This window comes from Protopterus annectens, chromosome 10.part0, assembly GCF_019279795.1.
Source record: "Protopterus annectens isolate FY-2018-M chromosome 10.part0, PAN1.0, whole genome shotgun sequence".
Taxonomy (NCBI): Eukaryota; Metazoa; Chordata; order Ceratodontiformes; family Protopteridae; genus Protopterus; species Protopterus annectens.
The window spans coordinates 74,864,380-74,890,677 of record NC_056744.1 but is presented as its reverse complement, the minus strand read 5'-3'; the positions used below and the strand labels follow the sequence as shown (position 1 = coordinate 74,890,677).

At 42.2% G+C, this 26,298-nt stretch overlaps 1 protein-coding gene across 1 annotated transcript in view; it reads left to right on the top strand.

The window, feature by feature from the left end:
* NUP85 (nucleoporin 85) overlaps positions 1-26,298 on the top strand; it is a 1,184,651-nt gene that overhangs the window by 391,765 nt on the left and 766,588 nt on the right. The window contains exon 5 of the mRNA XM_044085035.1: positions 18,046-18,089. Coding sequence (XP_043940970.1) covers positions 18,046-18,089 — 44 coding nt within the window. The remainder of the gene's footprint in view (positions 1-18,045; positions 18,090-26,298) is intronic.

Sequence of the window (26,298 nt, the reverse complement as noted above, 5' to 3'; positions counted from 1 at the left end):
GTAAATGCCAGAAAACGAAAGTTTATGTGGAAATAGCTTAAATATCAAGAAAAAAGCCAGAAAAACGTACTTAAACACCCCTCATAGGGGGCTTACATTGTATCCTTATGCAGCTTGGGTAAACCATTTAAAATAGGAACTGTTGGAAACCTAACTAGTAATAGTGTTACTACTAATCATACAGTCATAGTGTATACTATAAACTGAGTCACATATTCTCTCAATATCTTTGAGGTTAATTACAATATACACCTGAGTGTCGTTTAACATTTCCTTCATTGAACCTAAATAAAATTGTTTATTGAGAACAATGATAGCATTCTCCCTGTCTGCAGGGCGTATCAAAATATTCACATTATGTTGAAGCGCATATAATGTTGTACGTTCATTTTGAGTCAAATTACTACGACTAAAATGATAATTACCCCTTCTATTCACTTTCAGAGATTCAAAACTCTGATGTTCGCACATATTATAAAAAGTCTCTATCACAGGACAAAGTGCTGGAGACCGTACATTAGGTTTTTTTTTTTTTTTTTTTTAAATTCAACACATTTCCAACTTAACCAGAAAACATACTTTTCAGCATAATATCACAGACAAATATTCGTAAATCAACAAGTATAGAGGCATGATCAGCTTGTGAGGTTGGAATAAAAGGACCGCCTGATAATGTAATTAGTGATATGTGGATATTTAAATGGAATACTGTGTTTTTTTAAATGGTCTGATGAAGCACTGATGAGTTTTTGCGAAAGCACTTAGCAAATCAAGTGTTATGTTTTATCTCTCATGTTTCATTCTGTTTACCTTTTGTTTGCTGTTTTGCCTCTGGGATTTTGTTGGTGCTGTGCAACGTTTAATCATTGAAGGTTACCATCTTGTCTAAGTTTTAGGTATATGACACGTACAATAGAACTTAGACTTAGACTGTAAAGAATGTGGATCTAGGTAATAGGGTAATCGCTGGAGCAGGTATATTTCCTGCATATGGAGCTTTTAAAGCTATTTTGAAATTACATAAATTAGCCAAGTTGCTGAAGGTATTAGCTAATAGAACCTTTTGAGACCATAAAAGACATCACTGTCTGTCAGGACACATCTGCAGATCGAGTGAGGTGGCATAAAGCCCGTATAATTAAACCAGATTACACTAGTTAGTGATACAGATATGAGGTAACTACAAAAAAAAAAGGTCCCTGTGAACTTTTGTCAGGGCCCTCAGGGGGAGCTGTTAGACTGAGGGTATTCTCAGTGAGTTTACTATAGTAGAATAAGGTAGAGTAATAGGCCTGAAAATATAGAGTCAGACTTGTGTTTTCATGTATGCATTTAGTTTCAGCCTTATCCATTTGGATTTGGAATGCTTTGTTTCTACTGGGTTCAACCCCAGAGCTCTTACAGAGAGGCAGAACAAGCTCATTTTGAAAGGTCTTCTGCCTACTCCCTTTTCCACTGCTATTGCTGGAGTTCAGTCACCTGCTTCAAAACCATCCAAAAGATCTAGATCTTTGGACTCCTTGGTTTCCACTTCCTCAGAGCCGATCAAGTAGTAGTTCACGTCAGATCTGACTGCATCTGGGACCTGACCTTCTTTGGAGCCGATTAAGATGTCCATTGCTGTTGCTGCTTCAAGATTCTTTGGATCAGATGGTTTTGGATTGGAGGAGTCTGCCTTGTACTGCCTACTCCCTAAGCCTAGACCCAGTGCCCTTCAGGGTGCCCTTGTCTTTTTTAGACTGGCGCTCTGAGTCACTGTCTGTGTACTCAGCTCACTTCTCCAGAAGTCACGGAAGAGGATGTGGAGAGGATGATGAAGGGATTCTTCATGGAGCATTTCCAGAAGGGTGTTGTCGTGATTCCTACCTTTTTGTATCAGAAGCAGCACCCTTTCACTCCCCCACAGAGTGTGGTTCCTCCTCTAACACAAGCAGTGTCTTTTAAAGTCCCTGGCTTCAAGTGTGCCCAGTCTATCTATGTTGGGTTTGAAGAGATTGCCTTTTTCAGATCTTACTTCTTCTCTGAAGTGCGTTGGCTTTGACATCTTTGGATCCGAACGACTCTCGGAGCCAATGCTTCCAGGTCAGATTCGGGGGGGGTCAACTCCGAGGTTGTCATTGCTGTCTCTTCCTCTTGGAGCTTTATCCTTTGACAGCTCAGCTCTGGCTTCCACCTCGAGTGTCCAGCCCTTGGAGTGGAGAGAGGTAGCGGACCAAAGACTCCTTCTTTCGGCTCCATTGCCTTCCCTCTTCCCATTTCAGTTTGTGAAGAGGGTATTCTCTGCTTTGGCAGCGCAAGTGGGTTCTTCCTCCTCCGATCTAACCCTGACTTCTCATCTGTCTATGCCCAGGGATCTTCATTACTTCACTTCTCTGGGATAGACGGCCTGAAGCTTCCAGTTTACCCTGCCGGGTATTATTTCTTCTGATACTTCTCTGGAACACCCCACCGAAGTAGCTCCTTGGAAGAAAACATGCAAGAGGAAGCACTTGGACTCCCCCCAGGCATCTGTTACAGAGGACACTGACTCTGGTGAGGGAGAAGTGTCTCCCAAGTCACCACCTGAGGTCATCTCCTTTGGAGACATTCTTGAGATCTTAAGACAGAAGGGTGGCTGGTCTGCCCAAAACCCAACTCCTGAGGAGTTTGTGTTTCTGGATGAATTTGGGACTGGCCTGTCTACCTTATGGGTCACTCTGCTCATTGATCACCTTATCAACCTGGTGTCTTGGCGAGTGTGGAAGGAGCCTGATACAATCGAGCCGATCCCCAAAAGTCCTGACAGGATTTTGGCTCCACCAGTCGGGAGAGAGCATTGGAGCAAGGGTGTACCAGTTGATCCCATGGTCGTGGCGGCGGCCACAAAGAAGGAACTCGCGGAACAGAGTTCCTGTGTCCACCTGCCTAACAGTGAGTCTAGGGCGTTGAATAGGTTAGGGAAGCATGTATATGCCTGAGTGATGTGTGCCATCCTATCGCTCAACTGTTTGGCACACTTTATCAGGTTGCAAAGGGACTTCAGTCAAGGAGCTTTCAAACTATCTGGGGACCATTACTGAAGAGGCACAATCTTGTATAGCTTCACAGTTGGCTATCCTTCAGTCGATTGCTAATTCATACATGAGGCTTATCCCACATGCTACAGAAGGCACCTCAAGGGCGGTGGGTTCAGGATATTTCCATTAGGAGGCATGCCTGGATGCGCTTGTGTGATTTTATGGAGCCCTTTAAGTAATTTTTATCGGTGCTTCTTTTGATAGGTCCTCCTTATTTGGCAACACAGTGAAGGACACACACTCCAGGTGTGAGAAGGATGGGAAGACCCTGTCTGCAGTAGGCATATGTTTTTTTGACCCCTCAGCTGACCTTTTCCAGGAACCTGAGAGGAGGTTGTAAGATGTGGTTCAAGAAATCGCTGGGTCCTTTCCAGGATATAAGTGGAGGTAGGTCCACCAGGAGTGGGGGATGATTATGGTAGATGACACTCCTGTGGCAGAGGAGGCCTGCAAAACCGAGGGTCGAGGGATTCCTTTTCCGACAGACCCTTTCAGCGCTCCTGAATTGAGTCCCAACTACCTTCCTCTGAAGGTAGTCAAGGGTCATTTACCCCTGCACCAGAAAGCCTGGCAAAGTTTAACACGATACCTGGGTGCATAGGATTATTTCCAGAGGTTATATTATTCCCTTTTCCCTCACACCCCCCATAACCAAGAGAATTCCCAAGATTCCACCCAGAGGGAAGTAGCAGCACTAGAATTACAAAAGCTGCTAGAAAAAAAATCATCTAGGTAGTCCTTCTAGACCTGATAAAGTCCGGAACTTACGATTCTTTTTAGTGCCAAAGAAGACAGGGGACTGGTGACTGATTTTGGATCTCAGTGTGCTAAACAAAGCACTTCCACGTACCAAGTTCCGGATGGTCACAGTTCAGTCCATTTTGCCCTTTCTGGGAAAGGATGAGAGGATGTGCTCAATGGACCTTCAGGACAGGTGATCCAGAAGGTACTCACACTTCCAGCTGGGAGCCAGTCATTGCCACTTCAGAGCAGGGTGTTCAAATGCTTGGCAGTGGTAGCAGCTCACTTGAGACTGCAGGGATTCAGAGTGTTTCTGTATTTTAAAGACTGACTGATCACCACCTAGAGACCAGGCATCAACTGGTACAAGCGAGAGACCATGTGTTTCAAACCTGTTCTCATCTAGGCATAACTGCCAATTACAAGTCACAGTTACAATCCACTCAAACTCTGGTATTCATAGGTTCAATATTCTACACAAGATCAATGATAGCATTGCTTCTCATGTTGAGACTACAGACAGTAAAATCTCAGGTCAGGAAAATAATCTGCAGTACCAGGCTTTTACCACAGTTGGTTCTTCAGGCATTGGGATCAATGTCGGCAACAATAATCTTCTACCCTTCGTAAGATATCACGAGGATCCTGAAGTGGATGCTTCAGGTGCAATGGTCGATAATCTATCAGCCCACGTTTATGAAAATAAGGACCTCTCAGGTTTGCAAGTGATGCCTTTTCTGGTGGATGTAGTTACGGCAACCTTTACACCGTCATCCCTTTGTCTTTCCTCAACCCATGGCCGTAGTGACCAAGGATGCTTCCTATATCAGGTAGGGGGCATTTCCTGGGCAAAACCGTCCAAGGTACTTGGTCCCCCAAAGAGGCCAACTTGCATGTCAGTGTTGTGGAGATGAGGGTGGTGCTGTTGGTGTTGCAAGCATTCCAAAACTCTCTTCCTCTCAGAATGATTGTGGTCGAAATGGACAAAATGTCATGGTTTGGTACATCAGCAGACAAGTGGGAATCAAGTCCTGCCCGTATGTTGAGAAGCCCTAAGAGTGGGGCAATGGGTGATCACCTCCAACCACTTTGATTGCAACACGCATTCTGGGGAAGTCCAACGTGATAGCAGACAAATTGAGCAGGTCCATTCTACTTCTTCAACAACAGAGTGTTCGATATGATCTTCCAGTAGTGTGACCAACCTTGCTATGATCTCTTCCCATCTCCCCTGAACAACAAATGTAGGAGCTTTTTTGCCCTGATCCCCCCTTCGGAGTAACTGAGGGGTGCTGTGCTCTACGATCCCCCCCCATCTCCAGAGTGTTTATCTCCTGACTTTTTTGATCCCCAAATTCCATCAGAAAGCAGTCTGGTTGAAGAGCAGAGTCACCCTCATTGCCCCTTATTGGCCTTGACAAATTTGGTTCCCCTTTCTGTGGCCTCACCTCCTGCATCCCCCTTGGATTTTGGATCCAATTCCAGACTTGCTGTCTCATCTGACAGGCCTGGTTCTCCTGGATTTTCATAATCTCAAACTGACCGCATGGCTTCTCCAACTCCATTAGTAACCCATGCTTTCCTCCCCTGTCTGTTCTATTCTCTTGTCATCACACAAACCCACCACAAGGAAGCTCTACAGAAGTAAGTGGAGAAGGTTTGCTTACTGGGCTGAGAAAAGTCATGTTAGACACCTTTTGAGCTCTGATTCATTTGATTCTTGATTTTGTGGTGAAATTATTCAGTGGGGTTGCGAGTGCACCTGCTGTTAAAGTTCAACTCAATGCCATTTCTAATTTTCATGTGAGGTCCCAAAATTCATCTTTAGCTTCTTCTAAGCTGTGTAAAGCCTTTTTAAAAGGCACATTGCTTCTCAGGCCCCCTTATAAAGACCCATTTCCACCTTGAGATTTGAACTTGGTACTGCAGGCCTTAACACAATCTCCCTTTGAACTAGCGGCTACATATGATTTCAAGTTTCTGACGTGGAAGACCTTCTTTTTAATGGCTATTACGTCTGCCAGGAGATTTTTGGAGTAGCAGGTCTTGTCTTCCAAACCTCTGTACTTGAATTTTCACCAGGTTAGGGTCTCCTTGCATACCAATGCTTCTTTTCTGTTTAAGGTGGTGTCAGAATCCAGTATTAACCAGGCCATTCATCTTCCTGAATTTTTCCCCAGCTTCACTAATAAGGGAGAGTAGTTGTTGCATTTACTGGATGTTTATAGACAGTTGTGTTTCTACTTGCACAGAACAGAAGAGTTTAGAAAATTGGACCAACTTTTTGTTTCCTTTGCATTTAATAAGTTAGTAAAACCTGTTGCCAAAATAACTTTATCTAAATGGCTGACAGATTGTATTTCTTTCATTTACAATAGATGGACTCTTCATTGCCAAAAGCATTGAAGACTCATTCAGCCAGGTCTGTTCAGTCCAGAGCATCCATGGATATTTGTGCAGCTGCTACTTGGTCCAATCCCCATACCTTTATCACTCATTACAAAGTGGACATGTTCTTGAGGGGAAGAGCAGCCTTCGGCTCGATCATACTCTGGAATATCCTTCCTTAGTGTCCACCCAGGGACTTGGGCAGCTGGGGACTCTGTCCCATTGGTTGAGGAACAAATGAAAATTGACAGCATTAGATAAAGAAGTTTTGTACTCACCGTAACATTCCATCTGTGTTGTCCATTTTCATTCTTCCTCAAACCCCCCCACCAATCCAGCTCCCTGCCTGTTTGTTCTGATAACTTCTGGTGGAGTGAATGTTACAGGGACACCTTAGGTCCCTTATGTTGAACTCCAGTTATAACCGTGACTTACAGGATCATTATTATTTTACAATTTCTCTCTGTCTCAAGCTGTGGAAAGATCTGAGGGAGACTGGGCTTTGAGTATTATGGCTAGGAAGAGAGCTTGAGTTTTTTGGCAGCTGCGAGGTAGTAGAATGGCTGAGTCGGATCAGATCAGAGTTCCATTGGTTGATGGTGAATGAAAATGGATGATACAGATGGAATGTTAGATGGATAGATGTTAGATGGAGGAGTATAAAATATTACAGGGTTTTGGTATTTTTAGAAAATGCTTCAGACACTGTCAGTTTAAGTCAGTAAGTTAGTTTTTGGACTGATATGATAAAGATCTTTGCAGAACAGACACTTGAGCCCGAGTACAGAAGTCAGGTTAAATATCCATCCATACTCTTCCGGTGGAAAAGATGTTTCAGTTGATACTTTTCAGGAGAATCAGAATATTTGTTTATAAACTTTGGATATATTTATCAGCACTGTTAATGTTACCCAGCATTCCAGAATTTCTGTAGACTGTTATTTCTTATCAGCACTGTTATTGGAGACAGTATTAGGATGTTGTTAACATCTAATAAACCATTCTAAACCAAATTACAGTGTGTGCAGAATTTATTCAGAAAAGTACAAAAAGACTTGGCCAATAAAGGAGAGACTGATGCCTGTTCAGCACAAGTTTGGGTCATTAACATATAAAGACATTCATTCCGGTCTCATTTCAGTTTTCCAGTTATTTCCAGTATACTACAGTCTTCTCAGTTATTTCAAACAGCAATTCACAATCATATGTGAATGTAATGCTGTGGCCCTGTACAACATCACAACGGTATATTTCGAAGTCCATGATGACTGAGAATATAGGAGCAATATTCGGGCTTCTTATTTAACAGAAAGGAAGGGTGACCAAGATAAAGATGTTGTATATTCAGCTGAATGAGACAACGAAGATGGAAATATTACAAAAGGAGAAAATAGAATAAGTAACACCCACCTATGTAGCCTAACTCAAAATTCCGGACAAACGGTGCTCACCACAGCCATTTTTCTAGTCTATACATAAGCATTTGCTTTTTAGTTGTGACATTATAACAATATTGGTATCCTAAAGCCAATACCAAAACACTCTGGCTGACTAAGTTTGCAGATGACTGCAAGCCAAGAGCAGTCATTGAATCCCCAAATGAGCTTTTTCCAGGTAAGTGGTGCAAAAATCATGGACTGAAACTAAATGCCAAAAAATGCATTATTGTATCCTTTGGGAAGTCACCTCCCCCAAGGAACTACCACATTTGACAGTACATCTCTTAAGAGTTGATCTACTTGTTTGGGATTTGGAATCTTGTATAAGCAGTAACCTTTTAGCCAACACGTTTCCACTGTTGTAAGAAAGTCCTTCTATACTGCATAACTTATAAAGGGATTGTGTCTAGATCTAGGAATGTCATTGTTTCCCTTTACTGAGTCCTCATTAGGCCAGTCATTGAATATAATGCCCTTTTTTGCATGCATTTGTCCAGACACATGAAACAACTGGAATGCTGACAGAGTTACCATGTTGAAAGGATACAAGGCCTAAACAACATGCTCTTTATGGACCAACTCAAAGGCCTGTCGCTATACTTAGTATCCTGCAGAATGCAAAGAAGTGACCTTTTTCTGGCATACAAAGCATCCTGCAACCCAATACTGATGGACTTACTGCAGATCAGCAAGTCAAATGGCATCGGAAATAATCTGTCTAGGGATCAAAACCTCTTCAGCAGCATAAACAGAACAGTTTGGAGGGACAGTTGTATCTCACAGAGGGCACTGCTACTCGGGGAACAGACACCCCATTCAGATTATACAAAGTTCATCCGCGTCCATATTCAAGCACAGCTTAGACCTGTGGATGGGAAACAGAACATTTACCCCAGGACTGCCCCTGTACTATTAATGGGCAAAGGGAGCTCCTAAATACTTTATCATATACATGAGTCCACTCAAATTACCTGTGGTATGATCCCAGTTATTCTCATTAGAGGTAATATATAGTTATCAACCATGGGATGGGTTAATTTAAGCACAAAAAGGGGAAATTGGCTAGGCTTAAAATGGCCTGCAAGGGCAGCTAGCCTAGTGCTTACCCTGAACCTTTAAGCATTTGACCATAAAATACAACATATGCAATCTGTTGGGATCACTAACTTCATTAATTCAGTGGTGGCTAGCACTCAATCATCATCACAGTGCATGACTATTACTGTGTCATAGCTATGCAGTGTGTAAATCAGTACATTACTCTGTCGCATTTTTTCTTAAATTATGATTATGAATTTTTAAAGAGACATTACTGATCTTGGTAACCTTAAAGGAAAAACAGTTAAAACAGTGTTTCGTAAGGGGAGCAATATTAAGAATATATTGGAATATGAATCTTGGGTTAATAAGTCTTCAAACCAATGTAAAGGAACATATAGGTGTGGTGCTTGTACGCAATGTAAATATGTATCACATACTGACAAAGTATACATTGCAACCAGGAACAGGTGGATAACAGCATCCACCTACTCCAGTTGTAATAGTCAAGGGTTGATATACTTGGCTACATGTAAAAAAATGTCAAGGGTTTTACGTTGGTAAAACCGAAAGGCATTTGAAGAGAAGGATATACGAACACCTGTATGAAATACAAAGACAAAATTGTAATAATGCCTTGTTTCGGCACAGTTTGGTATGTAAGCAGGCCAGGTTCTAATTCTTTGTACTAACGACTATGCACCGGGATAATAGAGGGGGTCCCTGGGAGATTAGATTAGAACATCGGGAAACTCATTGGCAAATTTTACTGGAAGCCAATAAAACACTTGGCTTGAATGATTTTATATCTATTGCACTATTGTTAAAACTGAAAGCTGCTAAGTTGTGATTTTGTCTGGAAAAAATGGTTTTACGAATATGTATTTGGTGGAATACAGTATAAACTTTATTTTTTACATTAAGAACTAATATATTTTAGTATATTATATACTTTTTATGTATATTTATGTTTTTATATACATTTCATGTATAATACACACAGATTTTGGTTCAGTAGTCTTTATAAGTGAAATAGGTTTTACTGCTTTAAATTTCAATTAAATAATGGTTTTAATTGACCACAGCATAGTATATAAACTCAGTTGAATAATTCATCAGTGTATCTGAAGAAGTCAGGGAATTAAGCTGATGAAAACGTTATTCTGGTATTTTACTGACGTTTATAATAAACTGGTGTGGTTGCGGTCTCCCACGGACTGATTTTGTTTTTTTGTTGTACAGATTTATCAGTAGAGTCTCTGGTTTGTTTGGAATTTTTCAAAGATCATACTTTTTAAAATCTACTGAATATGAAAAGTGAATATCCTTTTGATGAACCAATTTGTAGTTGTAAATATGTTAAGTATGCAGGGGCAGTCTCCTACATGAGCAGGCCGAAAGTGACTATTTTTTTAAACTGAATTTTGTGTTCAGCCAGTTGGTGTGGACATCTTCAAATTATTGATCTTCAGTAGTACAGCTCTTCTCAGTATTCCTTTGAGCTTAGTTTGAAGCTGCAATACAAGAATTGTTGAATTTTAATACGGTCTTGACTGACTGACAAGACCTACTTGGTAAGTTTTGAATGAATGAAGTGAGGAAAACAGCTGGTTGTAGTCAAGTTCAGGCACAGCACTCTTTTATTCTGCAGGCCTTCTTTAGAGAACGAGCTGGGTGATCTTGGCCCACTTGCGTGTCCTTTTTGAATGGTCTTTTAAAGGATTATGACTTGTTATAGTTTTTTTCATTATGCACACCGTCTGGCTGTACCACTGCTGCCCTCTTAATATTCCTTAGCACAAAGCAGTCTGCATGAACCTAGTGTATTACTCATGCACATTCAAGTGTGGGCCTGTATTTTTGTTCTTTTCCCAGACTTGCTTGGAAGAAAAGTTAGACTTCAACAATACAACATTAATAGCTCCTGCCTTGAATTCCCTTGAAACTTCAACTTTTATGTAACCCTTGGGTCCAGTGACGTATCAGGTACCCATTAGAAGAATACATCACTAAAAGTAAAAAGTAGTCTGCCTTATTTTGAAAAATGCATAACAGGTACAGATAAACTGTTTATTATTTCTGTTTTCATCTACTATCTAGTGTTGTGTAGTAAAATCTGCAAGTCTCTTGGACCATGCAGCAAAGACCAAACATTGGTCTTTCATCATGTTGATGAGAATATGCTGTAAGACATAAACTTGACTGGCTTATGATAACTTAGCCAGCATGAAAGCACCCCCACATCAGGGGTGAGGGCAGACTTGGTTGCTTCCTTAGTAAGGTGAGACTCATGTCCTCCAGAAGATGAAGCCCTAAGCTGCCTTTTAAAGGACCACCCCAGTTAACATTATTATTACTGATGGCTTCAGATTTAGTTGTGTTAACTATAGAGTCACGAGCTTCATAGTAACTCTAGGAAGGAGAAGATAGAGCATTCTGGCATTTTTTAAATTCTTCTACTGACTGTTTTGGCAGTTGCTCATTGTGGACAACAGGGATCCTGATATGTCATGATTACCACTGGTGATAGTAGCAGTCCACCTCCTGTGTGAAGAACATGCTACACCAGTGCTAATGGTAACACTCTACCTCTTGTGTGATGAGCTTGCTTCAGCAGTACTAATGGTAACGCTGCACTGCACCTCCTGTCTGATGAATATGCCACACCAGTACTAATGTTAACACTCCACCTCCTGTGCGATGAACAATACCACACCAGTACAAATGACAGCTCTCCACCTTCTGTGTGATCATCAGGTCTGTCAGTGCAGTATGATTCAGAGTTGCAGAGTACATTGACAGAAATTGGTTCAGACTCTTAACTCTGGCACTGACAAAGTAAGAATCGCTCAGTATATTCACATCTCAACTTCAGCCTTCAGCCATATTTATCAGAAAGAGTGCCCTAGTTGAAATGAACAAAGCCAAGCCCTTTTGCACTATCTTTAATGCCTGAGGTGTGGCTGTCATTCATCCTTTTGGTCAGTTCACTGACCTAATTGCCCAGTTTCCAAAACAATGGAGGAAGAATTTGGAACAGATCTTTTCTCTTTGTGTTCTTGCATTTTGCAGATATGAAATAGAACAGAAGAAGAGGGGGAATTTGAGTATGTTTGTTTTGATAATTTAATCGTTCTAATGCCTATTTCCTTCTGAGACCCCCCCCCAACATTATCATTGTGCCTAACCACAAAAATTTTTTGTATGTATTTTGTCATCTTATGTTTGTCGCATATTTTCCAGTTGTTTTTTATACAGTGAGAAGCATTTATTATTGTTGCCTGATGTTAAAATCAGTATATAAGGATATCCTTCCATTTCACTGTTGCAGTATTCATTACATTAGGGATCCCTGCCAAGGGCGGCCTGATGTCCGGCCAGTATACCAAAGTCTTTAGGTTGCTTTAAGGTGCACCATAAGTCACACTTATGCTCCTTGGATAGTGTAGGGCATATTTTGTCCAGACATAAAATCCTCTGAACTTCTTTGCCACCATTCCGAATGCCATTGCTTGATAGTCTGTCTTAACACCCGTTCCGTTGCTGGTTCACCAAGCTGTTGCATATAAGTGCCCTGTTGGGGTTGTTTTATTTACTTATCCTTTTTTACTATTGCTCGTAGGGTTTCATGTCATCCAAGAAGGGTAAATGCCAGTGTGGAAGACAGATTCCCCATAAAGACTGCCACAACCAGTGTCTTTTTTGCTTAGGTGCCTCTCACAATCATACATCCTGTTCCATTTGTCAGGCTGTTGTATTTAAAACCCGTTGTAGTAGACTATCTTCTTTGGTGCTTTATCTTGAAAATCAGCATCTTAAGCTGCTTGCAAAAGACACGATGGAAGCGATTTCCCACTCCGAGGGACAGCTGTCTCTGAAGAAGAAGGCCAAGAAGCCTAGGCTGGTGTCTTCTGCTGCTCAGCCTCCACCAGACATGTGTCCCAAGGTGAGTGAATGCCTGGAGGTTCACCCAGCTTTGTCATTGGATTCCTCTGCCTCAACCGGGTTGGAGGCTGGTGGGGATCTGACTTACAGCATGACCAGAAGGCTTTGCAGATGTCAGTTTTTGGACATTCAGGGGGAACCATGGCTAATTATTTCCGGGATGCCTAGGGGTGTTCCTGAAATGTTAGTCTGAGACGAAGTCCTACTGCTGTCACTGAATGCTGTCCTTGGTCAGAACCTTCCAAAATTTTTAAGGTGTATGTCCACTGAAGAAAAAGCAAAAGACTGAACATATTTCTCCTGTTCCTCAGGATCCACAGAGTGAGTAGCAGGCCTTCACTCAGGGTTTGTTTACCTCTTTGATGGCATTGAAACCTCCTCAGGGAGTTTCTGTTCCAGCCCCCTGTGGTCCTGTACTCCCCTAAAAAGACCCAGGGAACAGGATTCCTATGAAGAGGAGCTGGATTTGGATGAGGAGTCCCTTGCTTACTCTTCTCAGATTCCTTCTCTCTTTGGACTGTGCATTAGAGGAAGAGAAATCTATAAGTCCTGATACTCCCTTTGAAGAGATTTCTTTTGGGGACACAATCTCCAGGATGGTAGAGTTCTTTCAATGGGATTGCGCTGAGGTCTCTCAGATACATAAAAGCTACTATGAGTTGCTGCAGATGGCTTCCCCTAAACCTTCTGCTGTTCCTCCTATGTTGGCTGCCTTGCTGGTTGCTTTTTCCAGTGCTTCTAAGGCTTTAGACTCTGAGTCCCCGGCTCCCAAGAAACCTGATAGATTTTATAAGGTGCCTAAGGACTGCATATTTATGTACAAGTGTCCTTCTACTGACCCCTTGGTGGTGTCAGTAGCTTCTGACAAGCCTTCTCAATTGCTTCCTTCTTCTAAGTTACTGCTCTCTGATAAAGATAGCAAGACCATGGAAAGGCTAGGCAAGAAAGTTTAGGGTTTTAGGGCTGTTAATTATCAGACCCATATGTCCAGATATTTGTTGGCTCTTCTGTCCCAGGCTTGTCAGGTTATTTCTGCTCTTCCAGATTCTGAGGGGAAACCTTCAGCTCTTTCCCTGTTAGGGACTTCCTCCCAGGTGGCTCATCATTCCATTGAGTGCAGTTATGATGCAGCAAATGCTTCCTCTGGGGCTGCTGCTTTTGGGTCAGTGATGAGTAGGTATTTTTGGCTTCGGCTTCAACCTTTGCTTGATGATATTGAGGCTAAATTGATGGATGCCCCTCTTGATATACACTTGTTTGGTGAAGCTGCTACTGCTATGTTTTAGTCCCTTTAGGATAAGTGCAAGGCTTTATAGGAACTTAAACATGTGTTTTTCTCCTGTGCCTAAATTTCAGAGAAAGTACTCCAATAAGCCAGCCTTTGTTCATAGCCAATCTTGCCCGCCTCTTAAGGACAAAAAAGGGTGGTATGTGGGCTCCTTCTGCTGTTGCTACTCAGACTTCAGTGCCTCAGAAGTCTCCTTTTCCAGATAAACCATGTGCTGTCTGATTGTCCTATTCTTCCCAACCACTTTCCTCTTTTTCTTTGCTCCTCTGGCTCTCTTCCTGTTTGGCTACAGATTACTCAGGATTTCTGGGTACTATCATTCGTCAGGGGTATTTCATGGTTTGGAAATCACTTCCCCTTTTTATAGGTGTTCCTCAGCCCTCTTGGGAGCAACTCTCCTTTCTAGAGGTGCTTCGGGCCCTTTTGACTCAGGGTACTATTCAAGAGGTACCTGTGACCCAAAGGGGGAGGGGGGGTTTACTCCAGGATGTTTCTAGTACCAAGAAAAGAGGATACTTGGAGACTATTTCTAGACCTTTTTCATCTAAATACTTCTCTGAAGGTGCCCTCCTTTTGAATGTTGTCCCTTCAGGCTTACATTGCTGCCTTTGGATCTCAAGGATGCTTATCTCTGTATTCTGATCCATCTCATTTTCAGGAAGTTTTATTGTTTCTCTGTTGCTTTCTGGCATTATCAGTTCTTCTACTTTGCCCTTCAGCCTTTCTACTGCCCCAGGGGTTTTCACCAAATGTCTTGCTCCTGTGATTTTTTTGCATGATTCTGGGGATCCAAGTATTTCCTTACTTGGACAACCTCCTGTTTCAGGCATCCTCTCCAGAGATCCTGTTGCAAAATCTTCATTTTGCCATTTTTCCTTCTGCAAAGCTTGGGGTTCACAATAAACTTCAAAAAGTCTTTTCTTACTCCATCTCAGGACCATGTTTTTCTGGGGTGGAGGATTCAGACAGTGCCTATGCTCATATCATTGCCTCCTTCCAAAGCCTTGACACTCATTCCTTTCCTTCTTTCAAACTCTTTTTTTTCTCTGGCCTCTGTTGCAGCCAGGGAGTTTCTGAGAGCACAGGGATTTATAGCATCCACCATCCCTGTGCTCCCTCTGGCCAAACTCCACATGAGAAACTGGTTTCTGAAATCAGTTGGGCTTCATCAGGTGCATCCCCTAGGAATTGTAGTTCCTGTTCTACCTTGTCTCAAGAAGGAACTTCACTGGTGGATCCACCAATTGTCTCTAAATCCAGGGTTCCCTTTTCATCCCCCTCTTCCCTCTCAGGAGCTGTTCACAGACACTTCAGGTGTGGGATGGGAGGAGCTTTTGGCTCTCTAAAGGTGCAGGGGGTGTGGTTGCCTCTTCAACAGAAAGAGCACATCAGTGTAAAAAAATGAGAGCTCTTCTGCTGGCGCTTCAGGCTTTTCATCCTCTTTTCTCCCCAGGACCTGTCAAGGTATTTACAGACAGTACCACAGTGATGTGGTATGTAAACAAACAGGGGGAGCAAAATCTTGTCTTCTTTGTTGGTTGGCACTCCTGTTGTGGATTTTGTTGTCCAGTATCAAGTGACTCTTCAGGCAGTTTACATTCCCTCATGTCAAAACATTGTGGCAGACATACTGAGCAGGTCCTTAACTCAATCTCAGGAATGGATGCTTCACAAGAATGTGTTTCTGGACATTGTCCACCAGTGGGGTACTTCTAAAATAGATCTATTTGCCTCACGTCCTAACAGGCAACCTCCTCTATTTTGTACCAGAATCCCAGGTCCTCTGGTTTGGAAGGTGGATGCTCCATCTTCTTCTTGAAAGGGGGATGTTTCTTTATGCATTCCCCTCTCCTCCCCCTTATTCCAAAAGTCCTGTTCAGAATTCAACAGGATGCTCCCAAAATCTTGTTGGTGACTCCCTTTTGGCCGAGACAGCATTGGTTACCTCTTCTGTCATCATAAGTTACTTCACAGGGTGGACCTACTCGCACAGGAAAAGGGATCTTTCATCCATCCCCACCTGTCCACTCTTCAACTGGCAATGTGGGTGATAGGGTTTTGATTCCACATAGACACCTTTTTTCTGAGGATGTGCTTAGGGTCCTGCAGGAGACCAGGAAACCCATTAGTAGAAAATTCTGTTAATCTAAATGGATGAGGTTTTCTATTTGGTGTTTTTCTTGTAACTTGGATCCACGTTCTGTGGATGTTCCTTTGATTCTTTCTTATCTGTGTGAATTGCTCAATGCTGCGTTGGCTTATTTTTCTGTTAAGACCCCCTTATCAGCTGTCTCTGCTTGTCTGCCTTTGTCTCCTCCATTAGCTTCTAGACTTGATGCTAAGCAATTTCTAAAAGGTGTCCTTCATATTAGGCCTCCCAGGGAGCCTGTTCCTCCTCCCTGGGATCTTAATTTTGTTTTGGAAAAATTGGCTCAGGTTCCTTTTGAGCCTGCAGCTTCCTTGCAGCATTGTTCTTGGAAGACTGTTCTTTTGTAAGCCTTTACTTCTGCCAGGTGGGTGTCTGAGCCTCAAGCACTTATGGCTTGTCCTCCTTTTTTGGTGTTTCATAAAGACAGGGTGTCCTTGCGTACTAATCCTCCTTTTATGCCCAGGGTAGTGAATCAGTCTATTCATTTGCCCACTTTTTCCCTTCTTCGCAATCTGCTAGTGAGAAGGTGCTGTGCACGTTGGATGTGCAGAGATGACTCAAATTTTATTTGAATAAGACTGTTAGTAAATCTGATCAGCTGTTTCCTTTCATCCCAGGTCCTTGGGATTAGCTGTATCCAAGCAAACTCTGTTTCTTTTGGGATCTCAAAAGCTATTTCTTTTTGTTATTCCTTTCATGATAAGAGCCTTCCTTATTCTGTTAAGATTCATTCTACTAGGGCTGTGGCTTCTTCCGGTGCTTTTTTCAAGGGTTTGGATACTAACTCTTTTATTGAGGCAGTTACCTGGACTTCTGTGCACACATTTACCAAGTACTACAAGTTGGAAGGAATCTCCAGAGCTAGAACTGGTTTTGTTGGGGCCATCCTCCATGGCTTCCTAGAGGGCTCTGCTGGTCCTTCCTCCTCTCAAGTTTCTTCCTGAGCTTTGGCACTCTCCCTAACGTAATGAATACTGCAATAGTGAAGTGGAAGAACATAGTACAGTTCTGTAGCATCTTACCATAACAGTAGATGTACTTCTCTTCACTATTGCACTATTCACTCCCTCCCTCATACCCTGGCCCATTTCTCTTCTTGATGTACTGATTACCTTTTCTTTTCCTTGGACTGGTGCCCGTACTGGGGCTATCAGTTCTAAGGATGGTACATCCGGACATCACCTTTATGCTCTATGCTATGCAAAGACCATATGTGTGACATATGGTGCACCTCAAAGCGGGTCTATATTATAATCTCAACTGTTTAATGGATCAAATGCACAAACATCGAACTTTATACATCGAACTATTAAACAATCAAAATTCAATTAAAAAAAAAATTCAAAACAAAAAAAAACTAACAGGTGTAGGCAGGGGGGCAAGCCCCCTGCAACCCCCACATCCCTCGTTACTTAAATATACCAACTCAGAGATCGCGCTACAGTGCAGGAAAGGGAAATCTTCCCTTTCCGCACCATAATACATTAAAGTGCGATCTCGGAGTTGGTATATTTAAGTAGCGGGGGGTGTAGGGGGGCTTGCCCCTCTGCTTAAACCCGTTAGGGTAAGCATTTGAAGTTTTGATTTCTTTTTATTTTCAAAGTTATGGAACTTTGATAATATGGTGTTGACCATATTGTATTCGATGTTCCGTAACGTCGAGATTATAATATAGACCCCTCCCTTAAAGCAACCTAAAGGCTTTGGTATGCTGTCTGGCCGCCTTTGGCATGGGATCAATATAATGAATACTGCAACAGTGATGAGAAGGAAATCTACTGTTGTTCTAAGATTTTACACAACTGTACTTTACATTTATAGGATGCTTTTGCTGTTTTATGTTATCATTTGTACCCCCTATTGGAATGCCATTGGGGGAAGCTTTGTTGTTTTAGTGTGCTCAATTCATTAAGTAGCTGGTAACTTCTACCAAATGGATACATTAGTCAGGTGATCATGTTTTGTTAAAATTACTCTTGTCTCCATTTATCTTTTGAACAGTTTCCACAAGAGATCCAAACCTGAAGAATAGGTATGGCAGTCAGGTAAGGGAATGCTTGCATGTAATGAATGTCTGAATACATTCTGTGTAGGCAATGTGTTTGCAGTGATGTAATTATAACACAACCCTGGAAAGGGAAGTGTTGCACAATCTTATGAGAGTTTCAATAGCAGCACGTCTTACCTTTGTCTTTGATGATGAACTTGGCTCTGAAGTTTTAGTCTTAGTTTAGTTTTTGTTCATATGCAAGTATATTTATTCTGCATACTGCTTTGCTGAAGTGGTCTTTAGTAGCTGTCCTGTATGACCTACATTTCACAAATAAAAAGTTCATGTTAGAGCTTAGTTTTGATGATTAAGTATCACTGCATCCAGCCCTCTCACTGAATAGTTCTTCACTGACTAGTACTGAAATGCAGACTTCATTCCTATGTGGCTGAGACTGACTTCATTATTAACTCTAAGATGTTTGTTTAAAGAGTGTTGTAGTCTTTGTGATGAGTATCAGTTTAATAAGTGGCTTGTGGCAGACTGCTTGAGGGATAATGGGTATTGTGGGCAGCTTTTGAGATGAGAGTAGGCCATTATATTTGTTAGCTCTAATGAGTTGAGGATCTTCAAAGCTAGATAGTTATAAGGTTTGCTGGTATGATTAGTTGTGTATTTTGCAGTTTCATTATAACTTTGCTCCAGCATAGCTAATTGACATGACTGTAGGATAGCAACAACTGATGAGGCATAGAGGAGATTTTTCAGTAGAAAAGTGCGAGCTGTGTTCCTCCATGCTTGCTGTGTCAAGAATCGTTTTACCTTGGAAAATAGTCCTATTTTTTTCCAAACATCTTTATTAAATTTATACATATGACAAAAGCATCTTACATTTATGTAAATGAAAAACATACAAAATATCACTTTAGTTACAGTTTACATCACAAATACCACTGAAACAACTATAGTTGTAAACATTATACATCACTTATAAACCATCTAGTAATTGTCAGTTAAGCATTATATAGCTCATTCAGATCTTGCCTCTTAAACCTTGCTCCTGCTCTACATATATTGTTCCGACAATTCCCATTTTTTCCTATGTAGTTTGTTCCTTCCCTTTTCTAAAGATCCCAGTTCTGGTTGCTTTATCTCTGTTATTCACTACTTCTAGTAAAGTTATTCTACACTGATTTCCATTTTCTAGTAATTGATTTTTTGGCAGCCACCATAATTAGACTCAGCAAGGCTTTACTATGTCTAGACAATTCTGATTCTGTAGCATAACAAAAAAAAAAATCATCTCCCCAGTCAGTCCAATCTGTTCACCCAGCATCTCCTACAGAGCGATCTGCAGGGAATCCCAAAAGTCTGCCAGTTCATCACACCTCCAAAAATCATGTTCCCAGCTACTTCTTTCTTGCCCATCACACCTCCAACATTTGCTATCCACCTGTAGAAAAATTATTTGGTGTCTACTTGGGGTATAAAAATTTCTATGTAAACACTTCCAGGCAAAGATCCTACATTTTCTAGACTTTGTTGCATATTTGGAGATATACATATATCCCCCGTTATCTCTTTGTGAATTGCTTATCTAATCTCTCTTCCCAGTCCTTTCTAAGTTCCTTTGATTGATTCTTATAATTATCATGCAATATTTTATATGCTTTACTAATTATTCCTTTTTAATGGCAGCTTCTGCTCTAGATTCTATTAAAAACTCTACCAGTGCTGGTCATTCATTTAGGAGCCCCGTATTTCTTTCTCTTTACCTGTACTCTGATATCAATCCTTGATAGAGAAGGCAATCTCTAACCTGTGGTCCAAATAAATTCTTGACCTCTTCCCATTCTATTACCTTTCCTTTTCTAGTTGTTTGCTCCCAATACATTGGTTCATTTGCCAGTTTTCTCCAATAAATTCCAGCCCCCTCTTGCCTTTTATCTGTATCCCTGACCAAGGTCAACCCTATCGGCAAAGTCTCTTTTTCCATTCTCGCGCTGCTTTGATTCTTAGAATACTCCCTACTATTTTATGAATATAATACTCTGTATGATTTTGGTTGTTCTCCTTAAGAGTCTGCATCCAAAATCCCAATCTCTCATTAATTTTTGAGCTTCCTCCTGTGTCAGCATCATTCCTTTCCACTTTGAATTATAGTTTTCTGCTAGTGCTATGTATAAGAACCTTAACTGTGTTGCTCTAAAATACCCCCTCAAATTAGATAATACTAGTCCACCTTGTTCTGTTGGTTGAATCAGCTTATCCTACTTGACCCTTGCTGTCTTCCCTTCCCAGATAAAATCCTTCAACTCTTTTTTTAATTGCTATCCACAACTTCTCCGGTTGATAAAAGTATGCCTGACCTGTGTACAATACTAAAGGGGCTAAAAACATTTTAATGGCTTGTATCTTAGTATCCATAGCCATATAACGACTTCCAGTTTCTCAACTTTTGTATTATCTTCTGTTTAGTCTCCTCCCATGTATCCTTATTTGCCACCACGGTAATTTCTGATCCATACTCCTAAATATTTCACTTTATCATGTCCCCATAATTATGGATATTGGACCAATTTGTGTGTAGGTACATAATTTATCGCTATTGCCTTTGTTTTAGCTTCATTAATTTTGTATCCCGAGAAGATCTGAAATGGTCTTAAAATGTTCCACAACACTGTAATGTCGTTTTCTGGTTTTGTCATGTATAAAGTAATATCATCTGCAAATAGGGCTAGCTTTTCTGACTACCATACCAATTATATCCTTGAATTTCTGAGTCCCTTATTTTCTTTACCAATGGCTCTAAATATAATGTAGACAACAAAGGGGGAAACAGACAACCCTGCCTGGTTTCTCTACTCAAGGAGAAATTATTGGAGAGGATTCCACCCACTTCAATTCACACCTCCGATCCCTCATATATTTTTGTAATCACCCTTATAATTGTATCGGGGAAAGCAAATGCTTAATTTGCCCTGCTCATGAAGTCCCACTCTACTCTGTCAAATGCTTTCTCTGCGTCAAGACCCACCACTAACAGTTGTATTTTCTTACATTCTGATTCCCTCTGGATCACCATTGTTCTGTTAATGTTGTCAAATATTTGGCTCCCCTCCACAAAACCACACTGATCCATATCTATCAATTTTGGTATCACTTTTGCCATTCTTTTAGTCATTATAGACATAAACACTTTATAATTTTGATTTAGTATTGAAATAGGCCTGTATGAAGTTGGATCCGATGGATCTTTAAACTCTTTCAGTATTACCGTTACCACCACCTTCTTCTAGGATACTGGTACTTCTCCTCCTCTTAAAATACTGTTAAACAAAGCCTTCCATATCTTTGCCAGTTTTTTTTTTCCTCCTAACTTCCAAACTTCCACAGGAATACCATCTATTCCTAGGGACTTTCTTGTAGATTGGTTATACATAGCAGTTTTTATCTCATTCCTTCCTATCCTGCTAGTAATTGAGCCTCATCTACCTCTAGCTTTGGCATATTGAATTCTTTCATAAACATTTCCATTTGTACCTTTTCTTCATTTCCATATTTCTCTGCTTTATACAAATTTTCATAAAATTTCTGAAATGTTTTTAATACTTCTACAGGGTCTCTTGTTATCTCCCTTGTTATAGGCTCCCTAAGCTTGTTGACTGCCCATTCCACTTTTTGTTGCCTGAGCTTTGTGCTAGAAGTTTTTGTGCTCTAGAATTATTATCAAAAAACAGTTGCTTAACAGCAATCTTTCTGAACTCATGCATATTATCAAGGTAATCCCTTATTTTCTGTTTAGCATTCTGCAGTTGCTCCTTTTCTTTTTCTGAGAGTCCCCCTATTTTGCAATACTTTAACATTTGCCAATCCCTCTAAGTAATTCTTGTTGCTGTTTAACCATATCTCTTTCTTTTATTTCCAACATAGTTTTAAACTGCACTTTGATTTTATCCCACTCCTTAGCTATGTTTTCAGAAGATAAGTCTGTCTTTTCTAGTAGCTCCTGAATTAATTCCACAATCCATTCCTTAAATTCCTCTCTTTTCAACCGGTAGGTGGGAAAGTGCCAGTGTCTTATTTTCATTTCATTACATTGCATTTTTATTTTAGTTATTGTTGGTATGTGATCTGAAATAGCTATTGGGTGCATTTCAAGACCTTCAATTAAATGCACATGTTCCTGTGACATATAGCATCTATCTAGCCCAGTCCAATTTTTGTATCTCGGTGAGTTAGTATGTAAATTCACTCCGAACTCCTAGTACTGAATTCACATCTTCAATGCCAAACATTTTCATAAATTTCTTCAAAAATCTACTCTCCCTTGTTATATTTTCCTTTCTAGGCCCCCCAGACACATCTTCACTGTTGCAAAATAAATTCCAGTCTTCACCTATAAGTAATATTTCTTGATGAAAGCTGATTATTTCTCCCAGAATTTTCTTAAGCTCCATTATAGCAGTTTTAGGGAGATGTAAATGCATGCCAGTGTAATCCTCCTGCCTAGCCAGTATCCCCTTAGTACTATGTATCTTCCATAATTATTTTTTTTTCCTCTTCTGTCACTATTGGAGTTCCTCTTGAAATTAATATAAGTACTATTTTCCTTTGCCCCAAGTATTCTGCTGAATAACCATCCTGAAAACCTTTCTTTATCAAATTCTGTTCACTTCTTTCTAGGTATGTCTTCTGTAACGGAGCTATTTGCACTCTACATTTTTTAATATAGTTCACTACTCTTTCTTTTTTTATGTTTATCTGTAAATCCATTTAGATTGAAAGACATTACAGAAATCATCATTTTTTATGTAGTTATTATTACCACCTTTTATATATAACCACGGTTTTGCTAAATGTCTAGTTCTAACTTTTATGTTACATGTATATACTGATGTTATGTGGTCCTATCTCACCTACACTCTTTACTCACGGCTCCGACTCGGCCAACTTATTTTCTAGCACGAAGTCTCTAATTGGCTGGGCTAACCCGGTATCCGAAGATGCACCTCGCCCTAGCCCCAGATCTCGTTTGCCGCTTGTAGAGTTAGGACGTGGTCGCGCTTGGCTGTGGCTAAGTACCCTTTCTATACTTTTCATAAGTATTTAGCAGTCTGTTTCTAGTAAAAAGTTATTTTAATAGCTAGTTTTCATTGTGAGTGTACTGTGTGAGCGAGTTGTGGTTTTTTTTGTAGTATCCCTCTTTTGGCGGGCTAGGCCCGTTTAAATTAGTGGACCTACTCCTCTCTGGTGTGTTTTTTGTGTAAAATTGTGTTTTTGTTGGTCGGTAGTTAGATTCCTTGCTGCACCAAAGAAACGTTTAAATTAGAGTTTCTTTGGTAGTTCTTGGTTTGGTTTTCCCGTCTTCCTCTCGTGTCTGTCATTGTCAGTTGAGTGGGTGCTGTGTACTATTATCTCTAAAGAGCAGAAAGAGCATAAAGCCTCTGGGTTTAAGAAATGCTCTAAATGTGGCTACAAGATGTCCATCACAGATGGGCATTCTATCTGTGTTTATTGTGTTGGTGCTATTCACCTGCAAGAGTCCTGCAGTTTTTGCCACGCTTTTAGCCCGAGGGTACTGCAGGAAAGAAAAAATAAGTTGATTTTGAAGGGCCTGGTTAAAACCTTCTTTTGAGGAGTCCTTAGACTCTTCTTCTAGTACTAAGTCTAAGACTTCCAAGGCAAAGAAAAGATCTCCGGCTCCATCTGTCTCTTCAGAGCCCCCGGAGAAAGTTTCGAAAGTGGATACTGCCTCCTCGGCTCCATTGTCCTAGGGGCCGCAGAAGGTATCCGTTGTACTGGAGTCGACCTCAGCCCCGATGTTATTGGAACCTATTCGGAGCCAGTCACCCAGTGTTAGGCCTGAGTCTCCGGGTAGGAGATCCCGATCTCCCTCTATTTCCTCCAAATCCTCTAGGCTGTCTGATTTGGATGTGGATAGGGTGGTCCAGAGGCTCCTGCAGTCGCCGGTGTTAGCAAAATTGTTCTTGGCTCCGGCCCAGTCAGCTCCGGAGCCAGTCCCTATTCTTGTACCGATGATTCCTCCTCCGAGCACCCCTGTGTCATCGGAGCCGGAGTGCTCTGCGCCGAGTGATGTTCTCGTGTCGGCTCCAATGCCCCTTGCGAGTTTATCGGAGCCGTCGTCTGCTCCAACCATGTCGGTTCCATCCTCTGGTTTTGGTACTCTGGTTTCCTCAGTCGGACCCGAGGGGGATACCTCGGGACTCTTGTTGGTTCCGAGTCTCCCTCTCGGTGCTTCGGCTCGGGGACTCCGGTTGTGGTCTCTGAGACAGGTCGGTCCTCAGATTCGGGGGGACCTGCCTTCGAGGCCATGAGGAGCGCACTGGCCAGATCGTCAGTTACATCACCCGGATCGGTCACTCCTTTCCCCTACATCCCGGCTAGAGCCTCTGACACACCCCTGTCCGTGGATGGCGGAGCCTGAAGGTCTGAGTATACCCCCATGACCGGTCCCCAACTTTCTGAGGACCCCTCAGGGTCGGTACCTGAGGAGCCCCCTAGAAAGAAGTTGTGCAAGAGGAAGCACATAGACTCTCAGGACGAGTCCCTCACTTCCGATACTGACCTCGAGGAGTCAGAGGGGTCCCCTAAGTCGTCCTCCGATGATGTCTCTTTCTCCAACATCCAGAAGATTTTGAGGCAGAGAGGCGACTGGCCTTCCAAGACCCCCTCTGAGGAGGAGTCGGTATTCCTCTCGGCCTTCTGAGCTCAACCCTCCGCCACCTGGGTGTCTCCACCCTTCGATGAACTCCTGGATTTGATTTGTCGAAGGGTGTGGAAGACCCCTGATTCCATGGAACCGGTGCCCAGACGTCCAAATAAGTTTCTTTCTGCTCCCCCAGGGAAAGAGTTCCTGACAAAAGGGGTTTCCGTAGATGCCTTGGTGGTGGCGGCAGCCACTCAGCAGGAAGTTGCAGAGGCTTCTTCTTCTGTCCATCCTCCTAACAAGGAGTCCAGGAGTATGGACCAGTACGGGAAGTGTACCCTGTCTTCAGCGACCTTTACGTTGTGGTCACTGAATTATCTTTGTCATTTTACTTGGCTCCAGAGAGATCTCCTTAAGGAGCTAGGAGACACTCTGATGGTAACATGCCTGAGGCGGTAGCGCAGACTATTAACGCCCAGTTGTCTACCCTTGGTTCCATTGTCAACTCATCCATGAGGCTCATATCCTATGCAGCCGAAGGGGCGAGTAGGGCAGCTAGCACAGGTGTAGCTCTCAGAAGGCAAGCCTGGATGAGCCTGTGTCATTTCGCAGAGGCCTTTAAGTCTTCCTTCACTGACGCCCCCTTTGATGGGTCCTCACTCTTCGGGACCAATGTGAAAGACACCCTCACCAGATGCGAACAGGAGGGGAAGACCCCATCTGCCGTAGGGGCCTGTTTCTCTCATCCTTCTAGGCCTTACCCCAAGGCTCAGAGAGGAGGGAAAATATGGTTCATGAAGTCACAGAAGTCTTTCCCTGCCGCTCAAGGTGAGTCCCCCTCCAGAGGCAGAGGACGGGGAAATTATTCTGGAAGACGCCATCCTAGAGGCAGAGGAGGCCCCCATAACTCGGGAGACCGTGATCCCTTAAACGAGTCTTCCTTTCAGCGTTCCTGAGGCGTTGCCTGACTGTGCTGTTCCGGAGCCAGTCGGGGGCAGAATTTCGTTGCATCCGGAAGCCCGGGAAAGCATCACCCAGGATCGTTTGGTGCTTCGAATAGTTACCGGAGGTTACACCATCCCCTTTTTATCAACACCCCCTCCAGTCAAAAGCATCCCGGACATTCCACCCAGTTAACGGGATCAAGCAGCAGTAGAAGTTTCAAAGCTGCTAGAAAAAGGAGTCATCCAACCAGTCCCCTCAGACCATATCGGATCAGGAACTTACTCAAGAGTCTTTTTGGTGCCGAAAAGAGGGGACCTGAGGCCCATTCTGGATCTCAGCTGATTGAATCACTACGTTCTAAAGTCCAAGTTCCAAATGATCACTCTTCAGTCCATTTTTCCCTTGCTGGAAAAAGGAGTATGGATGTGCTCCATCGATCTCAAGGGATGCCTACTACCACATCAAGATGGACAAGGCATCCAGGACTCGTTTACGCTTCCGGCTGGGAGCCAGTCACTTCCAGTTTCGTGCCCTGCCCTTTTGTCTCACCACAGCCCCCAGGGTGTTTACCAAGTGTTTGGCAGTGGTGACGGCTCACCTGAGACGTCGGGAATTCCAGGTGTTTCCATATCTGGATGACTGGCTTCTC